The 25013-nt window shown below is 35.5% G+C and overlaps 1 protein-coding gene across 37 annotated transcripts in view; it reads right to left on the reverse strand.

Moving 5' to 3' along the window:
• Positions 1 to 25013, reverse strand: part of RIMS2 (regulating synaptic membrane exocytosis 2) — a 594048-nt gene that overhangs the window by 472921 nt on the left and 96114 nt on the right. For 24 of the 37 annotated variants that reach the window (XM_088799000.1, XM_074316856.2, XM_074316855.2 and 21 more), the window contains exons 2-3: positions 12346 to 12378; positions 11860 to 11946 (exon numbers count right to left, since the gene is read on the reverse strand). The exons of the other annotated variants lie outside the window; for them this stretch is intronic. In XM_088799000.1, coding sequence (XP_088655126.1) covers positions 11860 to 11946; positions 12346 to 12378 — 120 coding nt within the window. The remainder of the gene's footprint in view (positions 1 to 11859; positions 11947 to 12345; positions 12379 to 25013) is intronic. 37 annotated transcript variants of the gene reach the window in all.

A 25013-nucleotide genomic window follows, 5' to 3' on the forward strand; every position in this document is an offset into this window, starting at 1 on the left:
GATATTCTTATGTTCTACATGTTGTTTCAGAATAAAAGTAAAAGCAAGTTCCCCAAAAATTTCATGAAGCCAATATAACCCTGATACTTTCTGCTCTCCACTTTCATAATTCCTCATTATTCTCACTGCATTTCAATTATCACTTCCTTGGAAAGGAATACCTTGGAAAGGTATTCCTTAACATCCCTCACATGTCAAATTCCTCCACAAATATTTTCAAAGAACTATATACTATATTGCATTTCCACAGTTGTACCTTTTTATTCACATATATGATTATCTGATTAATGCCTAGCTCCCTAATTAGAAAATATAATCCATGAGGATTGTTCTATCTGTTACTGCTCTCCATTTTATTCCACTGACTGGCATAATGCATGGCCCATAGCCAACGTCTCAACAAATACTTACCAAATCCTTGAATTAATGATGAATAAACAAATGTTGATTGTGTGTGTACTATTTAATAAGTGATGAAACCAACATATAAAGTTAAATATGACCAAATCTTGTCATCAATAAGATAGGGTGGACATATATGGACAAGTATAGACATGAAATAAATGTAAATAAATTATAATACACGGCAAAATGAAACATATACTAAATAAATATATAAGAAAAATGGTTCCAGAGCACCAAAAAAAAAAAAAAAAAGAGCCATTAATTGTAAATGGGGTTGGCATGACTTCATAGAAGAGAGGTATATTTTTAGTTTTTAAAGATCCTGGGCTTGAAGGATATGCGAAATTGTGATAGAAAATGAAGAACGATTCAACTTGAAGTATTTTATATACAAAACATGAAAGTAGATGGAGAATTCAGAAAGTTGAAAGTATTTTCATTTGGCATAAAGTTTGCATAAGTTAAGGGAGAAAAGAAATACAGTATTAGAAGCTGGAAAGGCAACTTGAAGGGAAATATCTTAAATTCCATGCTAAGGTTCATTTCCCATATTATCTGATATCCAACTGAGTTTGTGACATCACATTTATAAAACTCAGTAAGATAAAGATGAGAAATATTATGAAACTATCTCAAATAAATATTTGATTCACTCTTTTTAGGCTAATAGTATTTATCCAAAATAATATGTAACTATTGCACCCCCCAAAAAAACCACATTAAAATATTCTTTATATCAAAATTCACATAAAATTATTTACATAATATTAATCTTTTATATTTTATATATGTATATATATGCATATATATATTACAAATGACTCTGCTTCTAAGCTTCTTGATGCCATCATAACCAGTATCCAAAGGGCAATGAAATTCAGAAGGTCCATTAAAAAAAAAAAAGTTTTAATATAATCACTAGATATGAGGTTGGACAATTAAGTTCATGAACTCATCCTAGAAAAAGTGCCACATACCTCTCTGCTGAATATCACTACGGTCACCTTCGAAGTACTCCCCTTGGGAAGCTATGCACTGACGCCAGTGCCTAGTCCACCCTTCAAAGCAATTTTGAAAATAACTTTTTGTGGAATGGCCATCAGAGTTGTCGTAGCATTACCCGTGATGTCCTAAATGTCATCAAATGTCTTCCTTTCAATATTTCCTTTATCTTCCGGTAAAGAAAGAAGTCATTGGGGGCCAGATCAGGTAAGTAGGGAGGGTGCTCCAATACAGTTCTTTGCTGGCCAAAAGCTCCCTCACAGACAGTGCTGTGTGAGCTGGTGCATTGTCGTGATGAAAGAGCCATGAATTGTTGGCGAAAAAAATTCAGGTAGTCTAGCTTTTTCACGCTGCCTTTTCAGCACTTCTAAATAGTAAATTTGGTTAACTGTTTATCCAGTTGGTACAAATTCACAATGAATAATCCCCCTGATATCAAAAAAGGTTAGCAACATCATTGCAACAGGTTTGCGAACTTAATTATCAGACTTCATATAGAATTTGGAAGTGAAATCATTATTCCATTCACAAGGTGACATAGTCTTGATGTTAGAAACTGAGATTTTAAATAAGTAAAAGTACACTCAAAGTTTATTATTGACACTAGGAAATAATTATCCTCAATATGTAGATAACCCTCTCTGGTGCCGAGATGAAAGGTGTTTCATGCTTTTATGAAACTTGTTTCCCACCACAGAAATACTACATTTTTCTTACTTATTTAAAATACCTCAAATAAATGTTAAATAAAGCACATATTAACTACCTAGTATGTGTAAGGTACTGTGCTGGGCGAAAAATGAACAGTCCTAGACAGACAATACACATAAGAAAAATTACAATATAATATATTGTTCGGAAGAACACCAAAAGAGTAAATGTTTGGCTCTGCTTGGTGGGGATCAGACAGGGTTGCTGACATTGGAGAGTAAGACATTTTTTTATGTACTGCTGCTTGGGTAAAACACCATGTGCTCACCATCTAAAAAAATTTTTAAAAGAAAACTCTGACCTCATTATATACATTTTTTTTTATAATTTGTGTGAACTTAATTGAACTTAATCTGAGCTTGGTGTAGATAACTGTAAACCTTGAACTACTGCATGATGTAGCAGCACAGCTGCTATTCATATTGCTGGCAACTAAGATATCAAAATAATAACTAATGTAAGTAAATATATGAGAAGGTACTTTAAAGAGTTGGGTGTAAAAAACAAAACTGCAGATTCCCTGAATCTACACCAAACCTAATGAATTTAAATTTCTGGAGTAGGAACCCAAGAATCTGAATTTTTAAGAAGCTCGCAGATTGTTCTCAGAATTACTAGCATACACATCATTCATGATTTCAACCCTTCGTTGCTCTACAGCTTAATCTATAGCTGCCCCTCTTCTAACATTTACACTAGAACAATAGAGTTCTCCAACCATATTATGCTCCTCAACACATTTGCATGTGCTATTCAATCAACTACAAAATCATTTACTTTTTTTCTCCTTAGTACACTTTCTCAACATTCAAGACCTAGCTCAGACTTCAGCAACCCTCCTGATCCCCACCAAGCAAAGCCAAACATTTACTCTTGTGTTGTTCCTCTGAACAATGTATTATACTGTAATTATTCTCATGTGTGTTTTCTGTCTAGGGCCATTCATTTTTTGCCTAGCACAGTACCTTATACATACTAGGTAATTAATATGTGCTTTAAAATTAATTTGAGGTATTTTAAATAAGCAAGAAAAATTCAGTATTTCTAAGATGAGGAATAAATACTTATGTTTAGACATGGTCCAAGTCCTGGTTTCATTACCTATTAGCTGTTTGACACAGCTAGCAAGTTACTTACTCTGAGTACCAGTGTCTGCATCTGTAAAGTGGCGATTTTAATATAGACTCCATTGAGTTACTATGACAATTGAGATAACATAGGAAGGCAACCTCACTCAATGTTTGTTTCTCTCTTCTCATTTACATTTTCTGTATGTCTGGGCTACTTGGGCTTGGACTTGGACTTGGGCTTGCATTACTACCTACAATACAATTTAAGGTTTTAGTATCTGAGTATTTATTCTCTTTATCATTAAAAGAAGTAAAATTGTGTCTGATTAATCAAATGGAAAACTGTATTTCTATATTCTCACACTTTTTAACTATGATTATTCTTCCAAGATATAAGTTGATCAGATATTATAAAGTTTTTTCTTTAAAAGTCCAAATCTGTGAAACTCTTTAACCTTAAGAAGTGACTTGATTATTAATAAAACTGAAGCATTCAAAAAATATCATTTTGACACTGATTTTCATCACAGAATGAATTTGAAGTAATGCTTTCTACAAGTTCATGGCACACAGTTATGGAATGTTACCATTAAATGTAGTCACACAGTTTTTTAGCGTGCTTTGCAAACTGCAAAGTGCACCCCAATACTAGGACATGCAACCAATTTAGCTGCCCAAGACTCACAATTTTTTAATGAAACAGGATAGAACAGAGCATTGGAAAGTGTGCAAGTAAGCATTTCATGCAAATCTTGTTTCTACTTCATACATACATACACACACACACATATGCACCACACACACATTGTATGTAGGTTTGTGTATATAGGATGATAGTGCAAAATATATTTCTTTTTACGGATGAAAGAAAAAAAATTTTTAATGTGAAAGCTGCTGCTTTACTAACCAGCTGAGAGAAAAGACTAATGTCCTTTGAGGATAAAAGAATAAACATATGTCATAGATGGCCATCCCAGATGAACTTCTAAATAGCTCCCTAAATGTCTATTATAACTCCAACGTTTGTTCTAAAATACAAATCAGATCCTATCATCCTATGTGCTATTCCTCTGCCTGAAATGCCTTTTCTCCTTTTCTTGGACAGATGCAGAGGCATCAAAATATTAAGCAGTAGAAAATGCTCAACAAACAGTACCTATAGCATTACCATATAAATAAACAGGGAACTGGACACATAGCGACCCTGACTTAGTAAGTAGCTTCAAGATTTGAAAATATTTTAAAATAGCTAAACGACTTCACTTTCACATAAATTATAAAATTCTCCTCCAAAGTAATAGGAAAAAAAGAATGGCATCCGAATGTATATAGTAGCACTATTCATAATAGTCAAATATTGAAAACAACCTCAATATATAACAATAGTAAAAGAGATAAATAACGCAGTATATTTGGATACTAGAGTACCATAAAGCCATGAGAATGAATGAAATACAACTGCATGCAATTATATGGATGAAATCTCCCAAACATTATGTTGAACAAAATAATACAGACCCAGTAAAATACATACTATGTGATACCATTTGTATAAAGCCTAAGTGTAAATAGGCAAAAATAATCTTTGATGCTAGATAGAAGTCAGGATCAAAGTTACCCTTTGGGGTAGAAGGTAGTCCTCCCTGGAAGTAAGCATGAGGAAGAGATCCTAGAAGGCTGGTAATGTTCTGCTTCTTGCTCTTGGTAATGGTTTCCAGATTAAGTTCACCATCTGGCACTTCAATGAGCTATATATTTTCAATTTGTGCACTTTTCACTACACGTTATGTTTTAATAAAATCTTTCCTTTGCAATAAGTAATTTGCTACTTTTACCATTTTTTTCTAAATTCATTTTTCTGTATTAGCAGTCTGTCATTCACAATTTTTCCTTATTTATCCCTTTCTTGAGCCAAAAGGAATTTAAGGTGGTTTTAAAGTACATGACAGATGCAGTCAATTTTAGATTATTCAAATTGAAGAATATCTGTTCTGGACTTGGAAACACACCTATGTGCAGTAACTTCCTTCTCCATTTCAAAACTCCGTATCAACCATTTTGACGAGTCAAGCACCAATAAGAAGCACGTGGCTCACATAAAAACTTTGTCCTTATCATCCTCAATCTTCAGAAAAAGAAAGAACAAGTGGAATTTTTAAAGTAAAATTAAATTAATATATTCTCAAGGACCCTTCAATTTCCACTGTAATTAATTAGACTTCCAAACAATAAAAAGCAACCCTTTTGGGGATCCATCAGCTCTCCCTTATGAGTTACTAATAGGCTGCCCATGCGTTTAGAAATTTCACCTCTAATCCTAGACTTATTTCTATTGCAAGTTAACATAATTAAGTACAGCAAAGGAATCATGTGATACACTTAGTCTTAATCATCAATAGATATAAGCAGTCTTTCCCAAACTCTCCATAACCAGAAACCTAGAGATTTACTCTTCTGGAAGAGGTAGGAAAGAAAAATTGCCTCAGAGTCTTAATAGAAAAGATTGTAATGAGTCATGTTAACAATTAACAATTCAGTGAAAGCCTCAAAATGTTGATCCCTAAATTCATTATTTTGCAACTAAAAAAGACACAATTTTGCCTGGACTGCTGGAAAACTACATCAGGAAACTAAATAGGAGAGTGTCATGCAGGGTGGCATGCGGGGTCTCAGCTCCCACTCCCCACATAAGAATGCAGGACATGGTGAGGCCAAACAGGAACACCCACGGAGCCATAGATAGGGGAGTCATACCACTATAATCTCGCTGGTGGCTGGGTTGGAGACACAGGAAGCAGGAGCCACACTATCCGCTACCTGCTGTCCACTTTCTCTGCCAACCAACCTCACTTGCTAGCTGCAATCCGCCATGCTAACTGCAATCCGCTCTTGCCAGCTCAGCCACCATCTTCTCGCTAGCCCCCATTTTCTGCTAGCGTAGCCACCGCAGTTATATTATTGGCCAATGGCTCACTGCTTACAGCTGGCGGCCACGTAGCCACAGCTGATGGCCATCCAATCACAGTTGATGGCCATTTACTACCTGAGCCAGCACCTTTCCACGTGAGACCAAGAGCCTGGAAACTGCACTCCTGGCTCTGTCCCCACAGAGAGTCTTAAGAATCCTCCAAAGCAAATTATCTTTGGAGAGAAACAGCTAACCAATGACTCTTAGATCATGAAGATGACCAAAGTAGACAGCTTCCACACAAGAACAGAAGATTTCTGCTATCTCTGTTCCTTTTTTAAATTATTTTGTTTACTATCCATCTTATTTTTTATTGTACGTTAGCATCTCTGAAGGTCACCTAAAGGTTCCTCAGTATGCTTCCATATATTTTCAGTTATTGTATCTTTAATGTACTATAGTCTTTCACTTTCACCTAAGACAATGCAAAAGTCTCCTTGTAATCCCTCTGAAAAAATTTAATAGGTGTTCCCTGAAACACTACCTATAAATTTCCTTCCTTCCACACCACATTTCTATATTTGGATTTTCTTCATATTATTAATTCTAATCTTCAGTCTTATAAAAATTAGTCATTACTGCAGTTCAGTAGAAACAATAGCACCAAGAGTAGGGACTGATATTGAGAGTTAGCTTTGCTATAGTAGCATTCTTTTGGCAAATCTTTATCTTTCAGCATTCTGAAATTTCCATCTCATTGCAATAAATGAGAATTAAATGTAAAATAACTATAATAGATATTACGTTGCTCTCTCTTCATGAGCACATGGAGAAACTTTCTAGATGTCCTTGAAGTCAGTTAAGAGCCTGTGACAAGTTTTGGGCAATGAGCTGTGAGCAAAAGTGGTCCATGTCACTTCCTGTTTTCCATGGTTAAGAATAAGGATGAGTTGTTCATTCTCTCCCTTCCTCTGATGCAGCGACCCTGGTAGCTATGTGTTCCAGCAGACTTACCAACAAGATGGAAGCAGCCTGGTTCCTGAGTTACCACTTTAAAGAAAAGCAGTCTATATCCTGTAAATAAGTCTCAGTTTTTTAGTGGACCTGTGCCCCTGGGCCTTGACCTTCACAAATACTTCTCTGCTTTTCTCCCTTTTGGTGAGACAGGAAGGTTAGAGGGGACTGCAGTTGGGTATTTCCCTTCTCTCGTGTTGGTTAGGCTCTACTGAATTAGTTTTCCTTGAGTACGAAAAGCTCTGGGAGTATTTCAAAACAGTTACTTTTCCCTTGTCTCTGCTGGAAGTATGAGAGAATTTTCTCCTGATCTTCACCTTGAGAACCTGGTGGGGTTCCTGAAGGTAAACTCACAAAACTGGGGAGGTCCCCTAAGTCTGGGCCCCCAGGAATTAACTTTTAAGTTAGTCCACACTCAGCCTTCAGTTGTTTGTCAAGTATAGTTTAAGTTTTCCTACCAGAACCTAGTCCCAGTGGTTTCTGCTCCCAGCAAGCTATAATACTCTTTATTCACCTCTATCTCCAGTTGTCGGGCATTGATAAGCCCTGTGACCTCAATTTTCTGATATGTCTAAGAAAATTAAAGAAGAAAAGTTGTTGGTAATTAGTTTGTTCAGGTTTTTTCTTCTTGTGAGAATGGGAATGACAACTTCCAAACTCTACATGTCAAAGACAAAACGTTAAGTCTCCACAATATTGCTAATTGCTTATCAACATAACATGTATTTTCCCCACTTGACTGTGAAATATTTGACAGCAGGAACCACAGTCCTTTTATCTCTGGATTCTTAGTACCCTGCACAGTAACAGAATTCTTCGGGGCTCAATCACGGACCTTCTTATCTGCTGTTCATCACACACACACTCTCTCTCTCTCTCTCTCTCTCTCTCTCTAGTTTATCTTATCTATTCTTCTAGACAATTCCAAAATTATATGTCCAGCCAATCCATCTCTCTCTTTTAAAGCTGACTAATTTATAGGCATCTTAAACTCAAAAAATTTAAAACTTGGGGCGGCCGGATGGCTCAGTTGGTTAGAGCGCGATCTCTGAACAACAGGGTTGCCAGTTCAATTCCCACATGGACCAGTGAGCTGTGCCCTCCACAACTAGATGAAGACAATGAGCTGCTGCTGAGCTTCCGGAGGGGTGGCTGGGCGGTTCAGTTGGTTAGAGCGTGAGCTCTCAACAATAAGGTTGCCAGTTCAATTCCCACATGGGATGGTGGGCTGTGCTCCCTGCAACTAAAGATTAAAAAAAGCAACTGGACTTGGAGCTGAGCTGCACCCTCCACAACTAGAAGGAAGGACAACGACTTGGAGCTGATGGGCCCTGGAGAAACACACTGTCTCCCAACATTCCCCAATAAAATTTATTTTTAAAAAAAGTTTAAAACTTAAGTTTTAGTTTCTACTCTTAACCTGTTCATCCTTTCCCCTTCTTGATCATAGTTAATGCCATCACCACCCAATTAGTTCTTCCAATCAGAAATTTTGCAGCCATCTTTGGTTCTTTTCTCTTCCTTACTAACTCCCTCCAAATCTACTCCACTAACAAATTATGTCATTTCAACCTCCTAATATAATCCCAATCTACTTCTCCCCATCTTCACTGTCATTAACCTGGTCCATGTCATCATGATTTCAAGCAGAGTCCTTCACAAAAGCCGCCTCATTGCTCTCTCCACTTCTATTCTCACTCACTCATAGAGCAGCCAGATTGATCTTTGTACATAAATTAAATCATATCACTCCCACGTTTAAAACTTTTCAATATCTTCCCTTTATATTGATACTCAGCCCTAATCCTACCTCTGGAGCCTCATTTCCTGACACATTCCCTCTTGAGACCACTATACTAATTTACAGCACACTGGGCTTCTTTGTATCTCTCAAATCCTTAACTACCTAAAAACTTTCATATATATTCCCTATGCTTAAAAAAACACTCTTCCTCTTAGCATATTTTCCTATTAAAACACCTCATAATCAAAGAAGATTACTATATTAAATGGTCATCTAATTGCAGTGATTCAAATTTTAGATTTTTCAAGTATTTAAAAGTATATTATCATATCACAACACAAGTAAAACTTATATGAAAATTCAAACAAACTAATCCAATTGAGTAATTTAATTTGTATCTAAAACTCTTACTTACCTTTGATATTATGCTAGATGTTGGGGCTACAACATTAAAATAACAGTTGCATCACAAAGCATTTATCATTCTTTTCCTAGTATGCCCATACTTAATTATCCAGGAACACGTTTGAAAATTTACATATAATTTATATTGCCTTTATGGACAATTTTCCCTCATTTTGATGCTGATGCAAAGAAATAGTGAAGTAAAGATGATAAAATTATTTAATTTGTATATTAAGCAATTTTTGCAAGGGTTGAATGAACTGCCAACTGAAACAAAAAGCTCAATTTTCTATGCCTCAAAGTTTAAAGAAAGTCAAAGTTGGATACACTGTTCTACTTATACCTACAATTTCATGTGAATTTCCCAAATTTCATTAAAATGAAATTACTGTTCAGGAAATATTAGATTTTTAATACTGATAGAACATTTACTTAGTTATTCTACTATGAAAATGTTTATACAGAATACAAAAAAATTAAGTCCTACCTTTTAACATTTAATAAACTAAAATAAATACATGAAATTTTGCTCTCAGAAATAATTTTATGGATGAATAAATATAAAGTAAGCAGATAAGAAGCTATTCCACTCAAATGGTAATCAAAGAGAGAAACAAAGGAGATGACGCAGAAAGAAGTCGTAGACTCTGATCAAAGAGAACAAAAATTGAAAGAGAAGATTCGGAAGTAATCCTGGCCTGTGGATCAGAAAGATAAAGGAAATCTCCTAGAAAATTATATACCAGAAATCTTCCGCGTAAGAATGAAGATGAAGAAGGCAACTATTGAGAGAACCTATTAATTCTGAATTTTTAAATCTGCACAAATCACAGAACCACAAGAATAAATGAGTTGTCCAAGAAACTTTAATGGAAATAATACCTACTAACCAAGAATTAATTTTTAAAACATCTGAAAGTACTAGTCTTTTCTCCTATCATCTTCTTATCCAAAAATCAAAGCAATTTGAATTATATTTATATTGAAGGAAAGCTATTTCTTTTCAAATTTGCCTTGATCTTTGTTTATGCCAATCAGCTGTTACTTTGTTTGAATAGATATCACTTTTTAAAGTTACTAATAAAATATCTATTTTATTTAATGCCTATCTTAATCTACTATATAATAAGACTTAATCTTGATTATTCTCTAAAAGTCACAAACAAGATACATAACTGAAGTCACTTAAAATTGAGGCAAAGTTGCACCTAATTATATTTTGTTATTGATTTTACTATTTTATTATGTTTCAGTGCCTTAGAGAAAAATGAGGAAAACAATGACATTGTGTGCCATTTAATACAATTTTTGCTAATTAGAAAGAGTATTAAATTTATTCCTATTCATTGTGACACAGTATTATTATATCATAAAATGATAAAACGTGTAAAATAAATTATAAAGAAATATTTATTGCATTCCGATTATAGATGAGCCACTCTGCTAGATGCCAAAGATCAAAGACAGCAACAGTTCCAATTCTAGAACCACATATCAACTATTAGGAGTGGTATATCACAACGTATTTTACTTCCGTTGAAACTGAAACACTGACAAAATTGAAAATAAAATGCATGCAAAGTAACAATAAAACGGTTGAGGAGATTATCCTCACCTATAACAACACAAGAAGACATTTATCTTCTAGTTTGCATTTAAAGGCAAAAGTGAATGTTTTTTATATATTTCATCTTAGGGCTTCTAAGTAGCCATTCTCATTCTCTCCTAGAGGTCATGTCATTTCTCAGTCTGTCCATTCCTACAACCAAACCATCTTCTCCACTGACATAAACTCCTTCTTTACAAAAGCACAGAGGTTGTGTAAAATGGAAGTTATCATGGGGAGACTAGAATTTAAATACTCACATATGCAGTCTTTCTCACATTTTCAGAGTTACTTCCACTTAACAACCTAAATAATATTGCTTCCATGAAGTTAAAAAGATACAAGTGTGAAAAACTTTTTAACGAATGATTTTTAATCTACTAACAACTAAAATAGATAGAATGGACTTTTTTTTAATGTTTCAGGTCAATGTGAAAATAAATTCTTCATTTCCCAAATTATGGTTCATAATCTAATGAAATGTTCAGTGAAAACAAGATTCAGTAGTCAAATAAGTTTAGCAAACATGGCATGTTCTAACATTTTGTAGCACATTTAGGCAGTCAGAAGCATTACAATAAAAAAAACCTGCTTAATCTTTCTTAAAACAACTTTTCTGAAACTATTCGACCAAAGATTGAATTTGGGAATTAAAACCTTGTGATGTCTTCTGGAATTATTTTTGAGAAAAAAAAAACTCTTTGGAATATATTATATTATTGGAGAAAGATATTTTACTGGATTAATACAGTTCACGTTATTTATAGTAAACTGGGGGGGTGTGGGGAATTACCTCTTTGTTGTTACTACCCTATAAATTATCCTTTGCTTTTTCGATTTCCATGGGCTAATTAAAGGTATAAGTATAAAGCTCATAACCTAACAATATTCATTTCTGAGGAATAATATTCCAAGGGCAGTATTTTAATACATACTCTTCAGTATGTTATACTATCAGAGATAATATTTAGTCTATACAGATCAGCTTACTTACGTCTGGGGCTCCTTTTCATTTTGTTGTTTTTGCTGGGGCTGAAGAACGTTATTTACCAGTTCAGTGATCCCACTAAAGGGAAACCACCTGTTTAAATAAGCAAATAATGTGACTGAATAACCAAATGAATAACAACGTAGGTCAAATGTTTTCTTATTCATAATAAAAATACACAGGCACAAAAGCTACAGCCAATGGAAATGTGAGCTCCAATTAACCATCCAGGCAGTCAGAAGGTAGGGAAATTAAGTTTGAACACTTAACCAGTCCACAAGCAGGCAGCAAAAAACTACATCCAGTCAGTATGTGGATGACGTAAGAAACTGCAGGCACCTCTCTAATAAGCCAGAAAGTCAGAAAGCAGAAGACACACTAGCTGCAGCCTATCCAGTATTAGTGGAAGCTAATACCATCCAAGGTGCAGAAAGCAGAATATGGCGAAGGTACAGAAGTCAAGCCTACTGCACTCTTAATACATTTACTTACTGTGTCGGCTGTGGTTTGTGTTCTTCTTTGACCCTAAAAAGATAAGTTTGCACAACTGAGTGCACTGTACTATGAAAAAATTTCTATCTACAGATTTGTGGTCATATAAAAAGGACAAATGAGGTTTGTTACATAAAAAAGCTTAGTGCTTTGATATATATTGTAATTATACATTTTAATTAATTTGACACACAAAAGAGAATTTGAATCATTTGTACTTAATGGAGGACTGATATTAAAACTCTACCACTGTTCTAACGATTTCATGATTTAGTCTTCAAGTTTTCTGCATATTTTTGTTGATACTGATATTGACACTTTTAAAATAATTATTGTAAGGTACCATATTAAATACCATATCTAATTTGATTTACTGAAGATTAATAGATTTCCTCTTTATGTTTTAAATTTATTCATTAATATAAATTGAAGTAAAAGCATAGAATTTAAATAAAATATAAGTTTTTAAAAATGTATATGATGGTATTTACTGCTTAAAAAGCAGATAAAGGAATTGGAAAAAGGGGGTTATGTATCCAATCTACCTAAAAATATCTACTGAAATAACTATGTATATTAAATTTAAAATATTCATAAGCTAAAGTAAATTATTCATATAACAGTCTAAATATGTATTTAAACTATAATCAACACAGTACTTCACTGAAATAACACTGGATATTTAAAAAGTACAGAAAGATCATACACAAGGTAGCAATGACTCTGAAATTTGGCTTCCTACACTTTGCCTAGGACTGCTCCTGAGCGGTAAACAAACCTATGACTCAGTAATGACTTGATTAGCTTTTAGTTTCCCAAAATAAGACTAAGAATTGGTAATAAAAACCAGTCACCAAAATCTAGGACTTTCATTAGGAAATTTTATTAACGCAGTAAATTAAATTCTCTTTAAATCAAATTGATTTTCGTTTCCAGTATATTCTTATTTATAATGATTTAAGCAATAATTTAAAAGATATACCATTATCCCAATAAATAAATATAACTGGTAATTATATACATAATAACCGAAAAAAAAATTATGTGTTTTCTGCATAAACTTCAAAAAGTATAACAGTTTTGGCCTGGAGCTAAAGCCACATCATTTAGTATATAAATAGTAATATAATGGATTAGTTATAAAAGATTTTATTTAACACCAAATATATTAACAAACAAACACAAGCAAACTATAGTGACATTGGATTCTATCTAAAACACTTACCACTGTATTTCTTTAATAAGACAAAACTCTCTTAATATTTTAGAACAAAAGAAGTCGAACATAGATAATGACAAAGAAAGATTACTACACCAGCTCATCAAAATGGAGAACAATTCAAGATTACCCTTCACCAAATAATGTGTTAAAAACAACAAATATTGAAATAAATATGTAAAAGAGGAGATATTGAAATCCTGAGCGATATGCTGAAAGGAATCATGTTATTCTTAATTGGTGACAAACACTTTTACAGTAAATAAATTGATATTAATCTACAAATCAGTTTCCAATTTCAAATCTTTACTTGAAAAAATTAATAGACATAAAATTCTAATTACCAATTCAGGAACTATTTCTGGGCTTTGTAAAATATTTATATATGAAATATACAAACATTTGTATCAGCTTCCCAGTTAAAATACCGGTTGCCAAAAAATAGAATACAAGTGGACACTTTAGTCAATGTTGCTCAAGCAGTAGTTCTCCGTAATCAGAAGTGTCTGAGAAATCAGAGGTGTCTCAGATGCTGATGGTAACCACTTTGAGCACCTCTTGTAATTGCAGAAGTCCAATGTGACTTGTATTCATCTTTTGTTATTGATATATATCGAGTATTACAATTTTAATACAGTTTTCCTTTCTTAAAATGTATATACATTTTTTGGCACCCTCTGTATGTATCATAATATGGTAATATAAATATTTATCCTGTCTTTAATACAATCATGAGTATAAAATTATTATTTTTTTCAATATTTTAAATAAAAATCAAACCTCAAAGTATCTGACCATAATTAAAATTCATGTTTAGATAATAATTTAAGAACTGGTAATATGAAAAACTAATTACATAATATACTTCTTTGACATTACTGACAATAAACTCCTATATTCCTGTATTCCAAAAAGTGTATGAGGGAATGCCCAGCTTCAGTCTGATACACAAAGAGATTGGAAATTATTACTTCAGTCCTTACAAGAAAAAAAGCTGAACAAACTGAAAATCAACAACTCTTTTTAAAGCCATAAAGAATTTAGGTCACCAAGCAAACTGCTGCCCTGAAAACTAGAGAAAAAGACAAGCGGATACAGAGTATCACATATCACATTTTAACAAGAGTATACACCCAGCAACAGAAGTCCATACTTGGAGCCAATGTCTGTAGGAACACTCTGTACTATAATTTACCAATTGCTGTACCTCCAGTGTAAAGTAGATTGAGAGTTTAAAATTCCAAGAGGTCCTAGTCTTAGGCATTTCCATAAATTTTACCTCCAGGAGCCCTACCAGTTGCTCACTGAAAAGATCAGACAAAAATCTCCTGCATCCAGCAGAAGGAAAGGAAAGTAACCCTTTTTAAACACTCCCAGAACTCTATACTCTGAACAATACCAGCATCAAGGGAAAATATTTTAACAGAACCTAACCAACTGGAGTTTTACAAAAACCAAACAACCTTGAGGAAGGTAAATACCAAATTATAGTCCCCTCTAGCCTTTGCTGTGGGAGAAGGAAAATATCAAACTACAGCTCCCTCTAACCTTCTTCATGGGCAGAAGGAATGTACCCAACTCAGGCTCACTAAAAAACTGAGACCTAATTATAGGACTGTCCAATGCTTCTCCTATATCAACACCTTACAAACAAATCGTTAGTATTCCTGAATAGTAACAGGATTACAACTAAAACAACTGCAAGATTTAGACACTATTTAGTAAGGAGTCTCTAGGGAAACACAAAACAGAAAGAAGGCAAAAATAAAAACAATAGAAGAGAATATTCTGAAAAGTTGACTGAGTAGAAAGCAACAGAAATCAATCTCCCCACTTAGACAACAATGGCTAAATCTGTCTGATATAACTATTTTGGCACTCTGCAGTCTATTGAAAGTTTTCAACTTCAGAAGGCTTGCATTGTACATTGTTGTTAATTTCGGTCAATTTGAGCTTTTAGCATGCTGACAGCTACCTATTCCCTCATCTTCCAGACCCATGGTGGGTAGTTGTACAACTGTTCCTGGAGCAACCTGCACACGTGCAGGTTCCAGGGTAGGTAAAAAGGACCCTGTCCTCCAACAGAAAACAACAAAACCAAATGAAGGGAAAGCATATGATTTCCCAAGTTACCACATGATTAGATTCAAATGTCCAGTTTTCAATGAAAAGAAAAATTACAACGCATACAGAAAAATAGGAAAGTAAGGTCAATTCAAAGGAAAAAATGATCAACAAAAACTATCCCTAAAAAATCCTGATGGCAGATCTACTAGACAAAGACTAAATCAACCATTTTAAACATGTTCAAAGAAGTAAAATAACATGTGGAGAAAATTAAAAAAAAAAAAAAAATGTATGAACAAAATGGAAATGTCAATAAAGAGACAGAAAACCTAAAAATAACCCAAAAAGGAATGCTGAAGGTGAAAGTATAGTAACTGACATAAAAAAAATTCACTAGAGAGATACAGAGTTAGATTTTAGGAGGGAGAAGAAATCTTGAAGATGAAACAATGTAAATTACTGAATCAGAGGAACGCGATAAAAAAAGATTGAAGAAAAGTGAACAGAGCTGAAGGGACCTGTGGGACACCATTAAGTAGACCAATATAGGGTTGATGTGGAAATTCCAGAAAAAGAGACAGGAAAAGAGGAGGCAAAGGGAAATTCCAGAAAAAGAGACAGGGAAAGAGGAAAAAATAATGGCTGGGATTGGAGATCCAAGATGGCAGAGTAGATAAACACTGTGCTTGCCTCCTCCCATGACCACATTGAAATGACAACTAAATTATAGAACAATCAACCTGGAGAACCATCTGAAGTCTAGCTAAATAGAAGTTTTATAACTAAAGATATAAAGAAGCCACACAGAGACTGGTAGGAGGACAGAGATGCAAAAAGGGCTGGCCCCACACCTGCATGTGCTGGTTGTGAATTGGGAGGGATCTCAGCTGTGGAGATCCCCCACAGAGCAATAGGGGAACCCAGCCCCACTCGCAGTTCTCCAGCCCAGAGTACGGGTACCAGAAGAGGAGTTCCTACATCTGGCTGTGAAAAACAGTGGTGATTCTGACTGTCCAGGTAGGATGGAAGGCTGTGGGAAATCCAGACATCTTCTTAAATCCAGACACAGACTCACTGGCTCGCACGCACTCATCCTGGACTCCACTGGAGGGACAATGATGAGGGAGGAGTCAGAGACAGACACAGAGAGACTGAGTTGTGTGGCTTCAGGACAAGAACTGCAGGAACAGTCACCATTTTCCCTGTGTAGAATCCTTCTCCCTTGCAGCCAGTAGGCGGGTGCATCATTCCTGTGTTCAGCCACGCCTCCAACACAGCCAAATCTGAAACTGTATTGGCCTGGTGAACTCCGCTAGCTCCACATTGGTGACTCCCTGGGACACTGCCCCACCCAACTCACACAATGCAGGAGGCACTTTCTCAGTTAGCATTGAGCGCTGCCAACATTGCACTATTTCTTGGACAACTCTCAGGGATCCATGGGCCCCAGGTCGGTGATGACTGCCCTTAGTGTGCTTTGTGACTTTTGCTGAGTAGCTCCAGGTTCAGCACTGACACCAAACCAAAACATCCATTAACCTGGTGAACACCACTCATCTCACCCTGGTGACTCCCTGACATCCTGTCTCACCCAACTCGTGTACTGCAGGAGGCTCAATCAGTGGCTGAGCCTTCCCTGGGAGCTGGCAGATGGCAACAGGAGCTACCCCAGACAAGGATGTGGCAGCCATCCTTGGTTCACAGCATGGCCTCTCACATGCAACTCCAGGTCCAGTACAGGAAGTGATCAACCATGGATTGCTGTCTAGTTCCTATCAGGTAGTCCCTGGATGGTCACAGACAGTGAGAGACATGGGCCTGCACCGGAGCCCCTCCCAAGAGGCCCCAGAATCAATATACCTGTAGGTCAGCTTCAGACCACAGCAGAGCACCACCCAATTAGCCCCACAAGAGGCAAACCCAAAGGGCGGTCTCAACAGGCACCAGAGCCCACTGGGGGCTAATCCTACTCTGTGGGGTAAGCTCTCTACGCAGAAGTCTGTAAGCAGTGGACATGGCCAAACTCACAAGCCAGTCAGCCTGAGAATCAATCCCACTGACTGACTTGCCAATAGCAATCAAGGTTCAACTATAAAAAGAAGATACATACAACCCACACAAGAGACACTCCTGGGGCACTCAGCACAAGTGACCAGGGAGACTGTGCCACTGTGCCCCACAGGGCACCTACTACATAGGGCCACTGACCAAGACTGGTAAATGTAGCAGATCTACCTAATACATAGAAACAGAGAGGCAGCCAAAATGAGGAAACAAAGAAATATGTCCAAAATGAAAGAACAGGAGAAAACTCCAGAAAAAGAACTAAACAAAATAGAAAAAAGCACCCTACAACATAGAGAGTTCAACATAATGGTTATAAGAATGCTCAAAGAACTTAGTGAAAACTTCAACAAACAGAAAGAAAGCAAAAGGGCATAGAGCCATTTAAAAAACAACCAATCAGAAGTAAAGAAATACAATAATTGAAATAAAGAATACACTTGAAAAAATCGCCAAAAGACTAGATGAAGTAGAGGATCAAATCAGCGATTTGGAAAATAAGGTAGAAGAAAACACTCAAACAGAATAGCAAAAAGAAAAAAGAATCCAAAAAACAAAAAAATTAGAATAGTTTAAGGGGCCTCTGGGACAACATCAAGCGTAACAGCATTCACAACATAGGGATAACAGAAAGAGAAGAGAGAGAGAGAGCAAGGAATTGAAAATCTATTTGAAGAAATAATGATGGAAAATTTTCCTAACCAGACAAAGGAAATAGACGTAGAAGCCCAGAAAGCACAGAGTCCCAAATAAGATGAACCCAAAGAGGCCTACACCAAGACACATAATTAAAAATGCCAAAGAGCGAAAACAAAGAGAATCTTAAATGCAGTAAGAAAAAAAGCAGTTAGTTACCTACAAGAGAGCTCCCATAAGACTGTCAGTTAATTTCTCAACAGAATCTTTGAAGGCCTGAAGGAATTGGCAAGAAATATTCAGTGATGAAAAGAGTAAGGACCTACAACCAAGATTACTCTACCCAGCAAAACTATCATTTAAAATCGAAGGACATATAAAAAACTTCCCAGACAAGAAAAAACTAAAGGAGTTTATCACCACCAAACAAGTATTACAAGAAACGTTAAAGGAACTCCTTTAAGAAGAATAAAAAGATCCAAAATATTAAAAATAAAATGGCAATAACTACATATCTATTAACAATTACTTTAAACAGAAATGGTTAAATCCTCCAATCAAAAGAAATAGGGTGGCTCAATGCATAAGAAAACAAAACCCTTACAAGAGACTCACTTCAGATCGAAAGACACATAGACTGGAAGTAAAGGGATGGAAAGTAAATGGAAACAAACAAACAAAAAAAACCCTGGGGTATAATATTTGTATCAAACAAAATACTCTTTAAAACAAAGGTTATAACAAGAGACATAGAAGGATACAGTAATCCCACTTCTTGGTATTTATCCGAAGAAACCCAAAACACTACTTCAAAGGGACATGTGCATTCATATGTTCACTGCAGCATTATTTACATAGCAAAGATATGGAGGCAACCTGGGTGTCCATCAATGGAGGAACGGATACAGAAGAGGTGGTACACATACACAATGAAATATTACTCAGCCATAAAAAAGAATGAAATTTTGCCATCTGTAATAACATGGATGGACCTAGAGTGGAGTAAGTCAGACTCAAAAAGACAAATGTCATATGATTTCACTTATATGTGGAATCTAGAGAACAGGATACATGAAAAATCAAAACAGAAACAAGTTTATAGATACAGAGAACATTTTAATGTTTGCCGGATTGGGGGGTGGGGCTTGGGAAGATGGGTGAAGGGGGAAGGGAATCAAGAGGTACAAATTTGTAGTTACAAAATAATCATGGGGATATAGAGTATAGCATGAGGAATATACTAATATTGTAATAACTGAGTATGATGTCAGATGGGTGCTGGATTTATTGGTGTGATAACTTTGTAATCATTGTGTTTAATGTCTAATCACTGTTTTTAACACCTGAAACTAATATAATATTGTGTGCCAACTATAAGTGAAAAATATTTTTAAAAAAGAAAGAATGTAAAGGGATGGAGAAGATATATTAACACTAATATTATAAAAAGAAAGCTGGAGTATCTACATTAATTTCAGAAAAAGTTAACTTCAGAGCAAGGAAAATTATCATTGATAAAGATGGGCATTCCATAATGATAAAGGAGAGACTTCTCTAAGAACACATAATAATGCTTACTGTGTATGCATCTAACAGCAGAGTGTCAAAATCCAAGAGGCAAAAATTGATAGACTGGCCACAAAAAATAGACAAATCTACTGTTACAGAATAAGATTTCACACTTCAATCAGTAATTGACAGATCCAGCAGGCAGAAAATCAGTAAGGATATAGTTGAACTAAATAGCATCATCAATAAAATGGATCTAATTGACATTCTATAATATTTAATCTAATAATACAGAATACACATTATTCTCCAGCTGATATGGAATGTTCACCAATATAGACCACATCCTGGGCCGTAACACACTCTTTAACAAATTTAAAAGAATACAAATCATACAGAGTATGCTGTGTTCCAATGAAATTGAACCAGAAATCACTAACAGAACTGTTGGAGACTATAAAATAGTGTGAAGCTATGCATATTTACATATTATAGATGATAGATACATCGATTGATAGATCAATAAATAGATGATAAATAGATGATGAGAGAGAGAAAGAGAGAGAGAGAGAGAAGTGTTATCTACACAGGATAATATACATATTTCCTCATTTTGTCCACTAAAAGGGCCTAAAAAGTGACACCCCAGTACAATGAGCACACCTAGCACCAGATCTTGGCTTCTAAATACCACTTTCCAATCAAAGTAATCAAGGCTACTGGCAGAAATGGCTGGTTTTTGGCAAGAAAATGTCAGAAAGCAAGGAATTACTCAAAAATGAAAGAGAAAAAAAGGATGGAACATATCAAAAAGACAGAAACCAACCTGAAAGAACTCCAAATGGCCAAAGCTGGAACAATTTGAGGACAAAATAATTAATAGTATTGATTATAAACCTTCCCCCAAAACATAAATATCCATGAATCCATATTAACAAACATAAATGTGCAGATGAAAGGGCATATCTTCCTTACAGAAAAATTACAAACAACAAATGTGAAAGGTATGAGGGAAATAGAAAATCACCATTAGAACATCACAGTAATAACTGCTGCAGATAATACCATGGTCAAAACTTAAAGAAAGAGGATATTTGCATAGCTTCAAAGTATCTTGCCCAAAATATTTATTAATCACTATGGTTTTAATATATGTCCACAAATTCTTTGATATTCCTCTATGAAGGTGGTGGAGCGTGATTCCTCTCCGGTTAAATGGGGACTGGAATTAGTAACTCACTTCTAACCAACAGAGGATGGAAAGAGAAAAAACAGTAACTTGTAAAGTTGGAAAAACCTGACAGACCTGGTCTTAACCATGTGAGCAAAGGTAACCCCCGATTTGATGTGGGACTACTGTGGAATTCTTCAGTAGTCCCACATAAGGAATTCATAACCTCAGTCTAGTCATGAGAAAACAAAGCCAAAATGAGGGAGATTCTACAAAATACCTGCATAGTACTTTTCAAAATGTGAAAGTCATAAAAACAAAGAATGATTGAGAAACTGTCACAAACTGGAAGAGACTAAAGAGACAATGCAACTAAATGCAACCTGATATCCTAGTTGGATCCTGGGACAGAAAAAGGACATTAGTGAGGCAAAATAGTAAAATTCTAGTAAAGCCTACGGTTTTTACCAGTGTTGTACCAGTACTATTTTCTTTGCTTTGATAAATACACCACAGTTATATAAGTTATTAATAATGTAGTTAGCTAGATGAATGGGATACAGCAACTTTCTGTATTATCTTTGCAACATTTCTGTAAATAAAAATTACTTCTAAATGAAAATTTGAAAAATAGAAACCTTCCTACAAAGAAAACTCCAGGCCCACATGGTTTCAATAGTGAATTCTATCAAAAATTTAAGGAATAAATAATGCTTATCTTTCACAAAGTTACATTTATTTTTCAAAAAATAGAAGGAGAAAGAATGCTTTCCATCTCATTTTGTGAAGCAAGTATTATTACTGTATATCAAAAATACAGAAACTCAATTCAAGAAAACGATTAATATCCCCCACGAATATAGATGCAAAAATCCTTAATCCAATGGCAAATTGAACCAGCAACATATAAAAAAGGTGTGGGGACAGCGTCCCAGAGAGCAGTTTCCAGGCTCTCGGACTCGAGTGGGGAGGTGCTGGCTCGGGTAGTGAATGACCATCGACTGTGGTTTGTTGGCCATCAGTTGTAACCGGTAAGCCAATTGGCTACTGATGTAACTGCGGGGCTGCATTGATTGGTTGGTTAGTTGGCAGGCAGGGAAGTGAATGGCGGACAGTGGATTGTGTAGCTACTACTGCGTGTGTCTCGCCCAGCCTCCAGTGAGACTATAGTGGTGTGACTCCCCTACCTATGGCTCCGTGGGTGTTCCTTTTTGGCCTAGCCATATCCTGCATTTTTATGTGGGGAGCCAGAGCTGAGACCCTGCAGGCCGCCCCACACGACAAAAGGATAACACATTATGACCGTATGCTGAATTTACAATGGCCTACAACCTGAACGAGAGAACAAACTGGAAAGCATGAACCATCTGTCAGAGTTTTGACACAGGGAAGATGTGCCGTTACTGAACATTATTTCTCAGCTCTAAACCTACCCTTCTTCACTTGATTCTCTGACTTGTGCTCAGGCATTACCCACCACATTTCTGCTTTGCCAGCTGGCTCCATGTTAGGCTCTGCCAACAAAAGCTGCTAGTAGGAGACGGTAAGGCTTTTTGTTCCTTCCTGTTTTTTCATGTGTGCTTTCTGATTGTTTTCCTCCTGTTTCATGTTCTTGTGAGCAACATACTAGTGACATCTCTTCACTGGTAGTAGGTTCTCTCCAAATCAGTACCTCAATTACCTTTGTAGTTTTTCCAACATTTGCTGAGGCACCAGCACTATAGCTAGTTAGTGTCCCTTTTCAGAGATCCCAGCACCATGGGACCCATTTTCCAAGCTTCTAAGCTTTAAGAATTCTAGCCTCTTCAGTTTTTTTCCCCAGTCGTAGAGGTGGAAGCAACTTGCAGCACCTGCCATTTCTGTGATATTTTTTTTTTCCTTTTCAATTTCATGCAACCCTAGTTAATTATTTAATTACTTTTTCTATGTTGAAATTACTGGTATGGTTTCTGTTGCCTGACTGGCCCTTACTGATACAATGATTACATTCTTAAAGTAATCAGATAAACAACTTAAGAAAAGAAAGATACTAGAAATGCTAACCAAAAAAGAAAAAGATCACATGGAAACATAAGACAAGGAAAACATAAAGCTAAAGAATAAATGAGTTAATCAAATCAGTTAATTTAAAGCTAGATTAAAGAAGTCTCTCAGAAGTTATAAGGAAAAGAGAAATAAAATATAAAAGAAAAATCAAGACTCTGGAGGTTAAAAGTAAAGGTGAAAACATTTAACCAACAGGAGTAACAGAGAAGGAAAATTTTTTAAATGAAGGGCAAATACATTTGAAGAAATAATGAAGATAAATTTACCAGAATTAACAATGAAATACCTCAGATTAAAAGAATCTATAGATTTCCAAACAGATGAGATAAAGAGCCCACACCAGGACAAATTCTAATTGTGAAGGATACAAAAGTCCGGAAAAAAATCTGAATAATTATAACAAGAAACAACAGATCATCTTTCAAAAAAAAAAACACAAAACAATCAGACTGACTGACATCAGTCTTCTTGAAAACAAGAAGTCAAAACAGCATTTTAAATATTGAAGAAATTTTGAACTCAGAATGTTTATATATCCAAGCTGTCACTCAAATGGGAGGGTATAATTAAAATACATAGTTTCAGTTATACAAGATCACAAAAGACTTGCTACACAAAAACCTCAATTGAAAACAGTGAGTACTTGGGAAAAAGCTCTCAAATAACAAGAGAATCAAAACCAGGAGATATGGCAAGATATATACATATGGAGTAAGGGTGATCAAATATCTTACTAAAATCTATGTTGCCCATTTTGTTAAAATTGTTTAAAAACTAAAGTATATTTTAAAATAACTGAACTAAAATTCTAGACAAAATCAACATTGTGGGTAGAGAAGAATGGATTCTACACCAAAGGAACACCAGAGTATGTACTCGTCTTATCAGAGAAATTATGTAGATATGGATATATTAGAAAGTCAACAGATGTAAATAACCATAACTATGATCTCAGGATAAGGACACTCTAAGAACAAAATTAGAAGTATAGTTGACACACAGTATTGTATTAGCTTCAGGTATGTAGCATAATGAGTGTTGGTGAGGATGTGGAGAAAAGGGAACCCTCATGCACTGCTGGTGGGATTGTAAATTGATGCAGCCACTATGGAAAATAGTATGGAGGTGCCTCAAAAAAATAAAAATACAACTACCGTACGATCCAACAATTTCATTTATGTGTATTTATCTGGAGAAAACAAAAGCACTAATTTGAAAAGCTATGTGCACCCCTATGTCCACTGTAGCATCACTTACAGTAGCCAAGATATGAAAGCAACCTAGGTAAACAATGGGGAGAAAAACAAGAGCAGTAAATTAAAAATAATAGATTTAAAAATTGTCCTTTTAGCAAGGGAAGTAAAAGCTAAAAGAAATGAATGGGACTATATCAAACTTTAAAGCTTCTGCACAGCAAAAGAAACCATCGACAAAATAAAGAGGCAACCAACTGAATGGGAGAAGATTTTTGCAAACAGTGCTTCCAATAAGGGGCTAATATCCAAAATATACAAGGAACTCATGCAACTCAACAACGAAAAAACAAACAACCCAATTGAAAAATGGGCAGAGGACCTGAAGAGACATTTCTCCAAAGAGGACATACAAATGGCAAATAGACATATGAAAAAAATGCTCAACATCACTAATCATCAGAGAAATGCAAATAAAAACCACAATGAGATATCACCTCACCCCAGTCAGAATGGCTATCATCAACAAGATAAATAGTAACAAGTGTTGGAGAGGCTGTGGAGAAAAAGGAACCCTCATACACTGTTGGTGGGAATGCAGACTGGTGCAGCCGCTATGGAAGGCAGTGTGGAGGTTCCTCAAAAAACTACGAATAGAATAACCATATGACCCAGCAATCCCTCTCCTGGGTATCTACCCAAAAAATCTAAAAACGTTTATCCATAAAGACACGTGTGTTCCAATGTTCATTGCAGCTTTATT

The sequence above is a fragment of the Rhinolophus sinicus genome, chromosome 6, assembly GCF_057876585.1.
Source record: "Rhinolophus sinicus isolate RSI-liver-muscle chromosome 6, RSI-T2T, whole genome shotgun sequence".
Classification (NCBI taxonomy): Eukaryota; Metazoa; Chordata; class Mammalia; order Chiroptera; family Rhinolophidae; genus Rhinolophus; species Rhinolophus sinicus.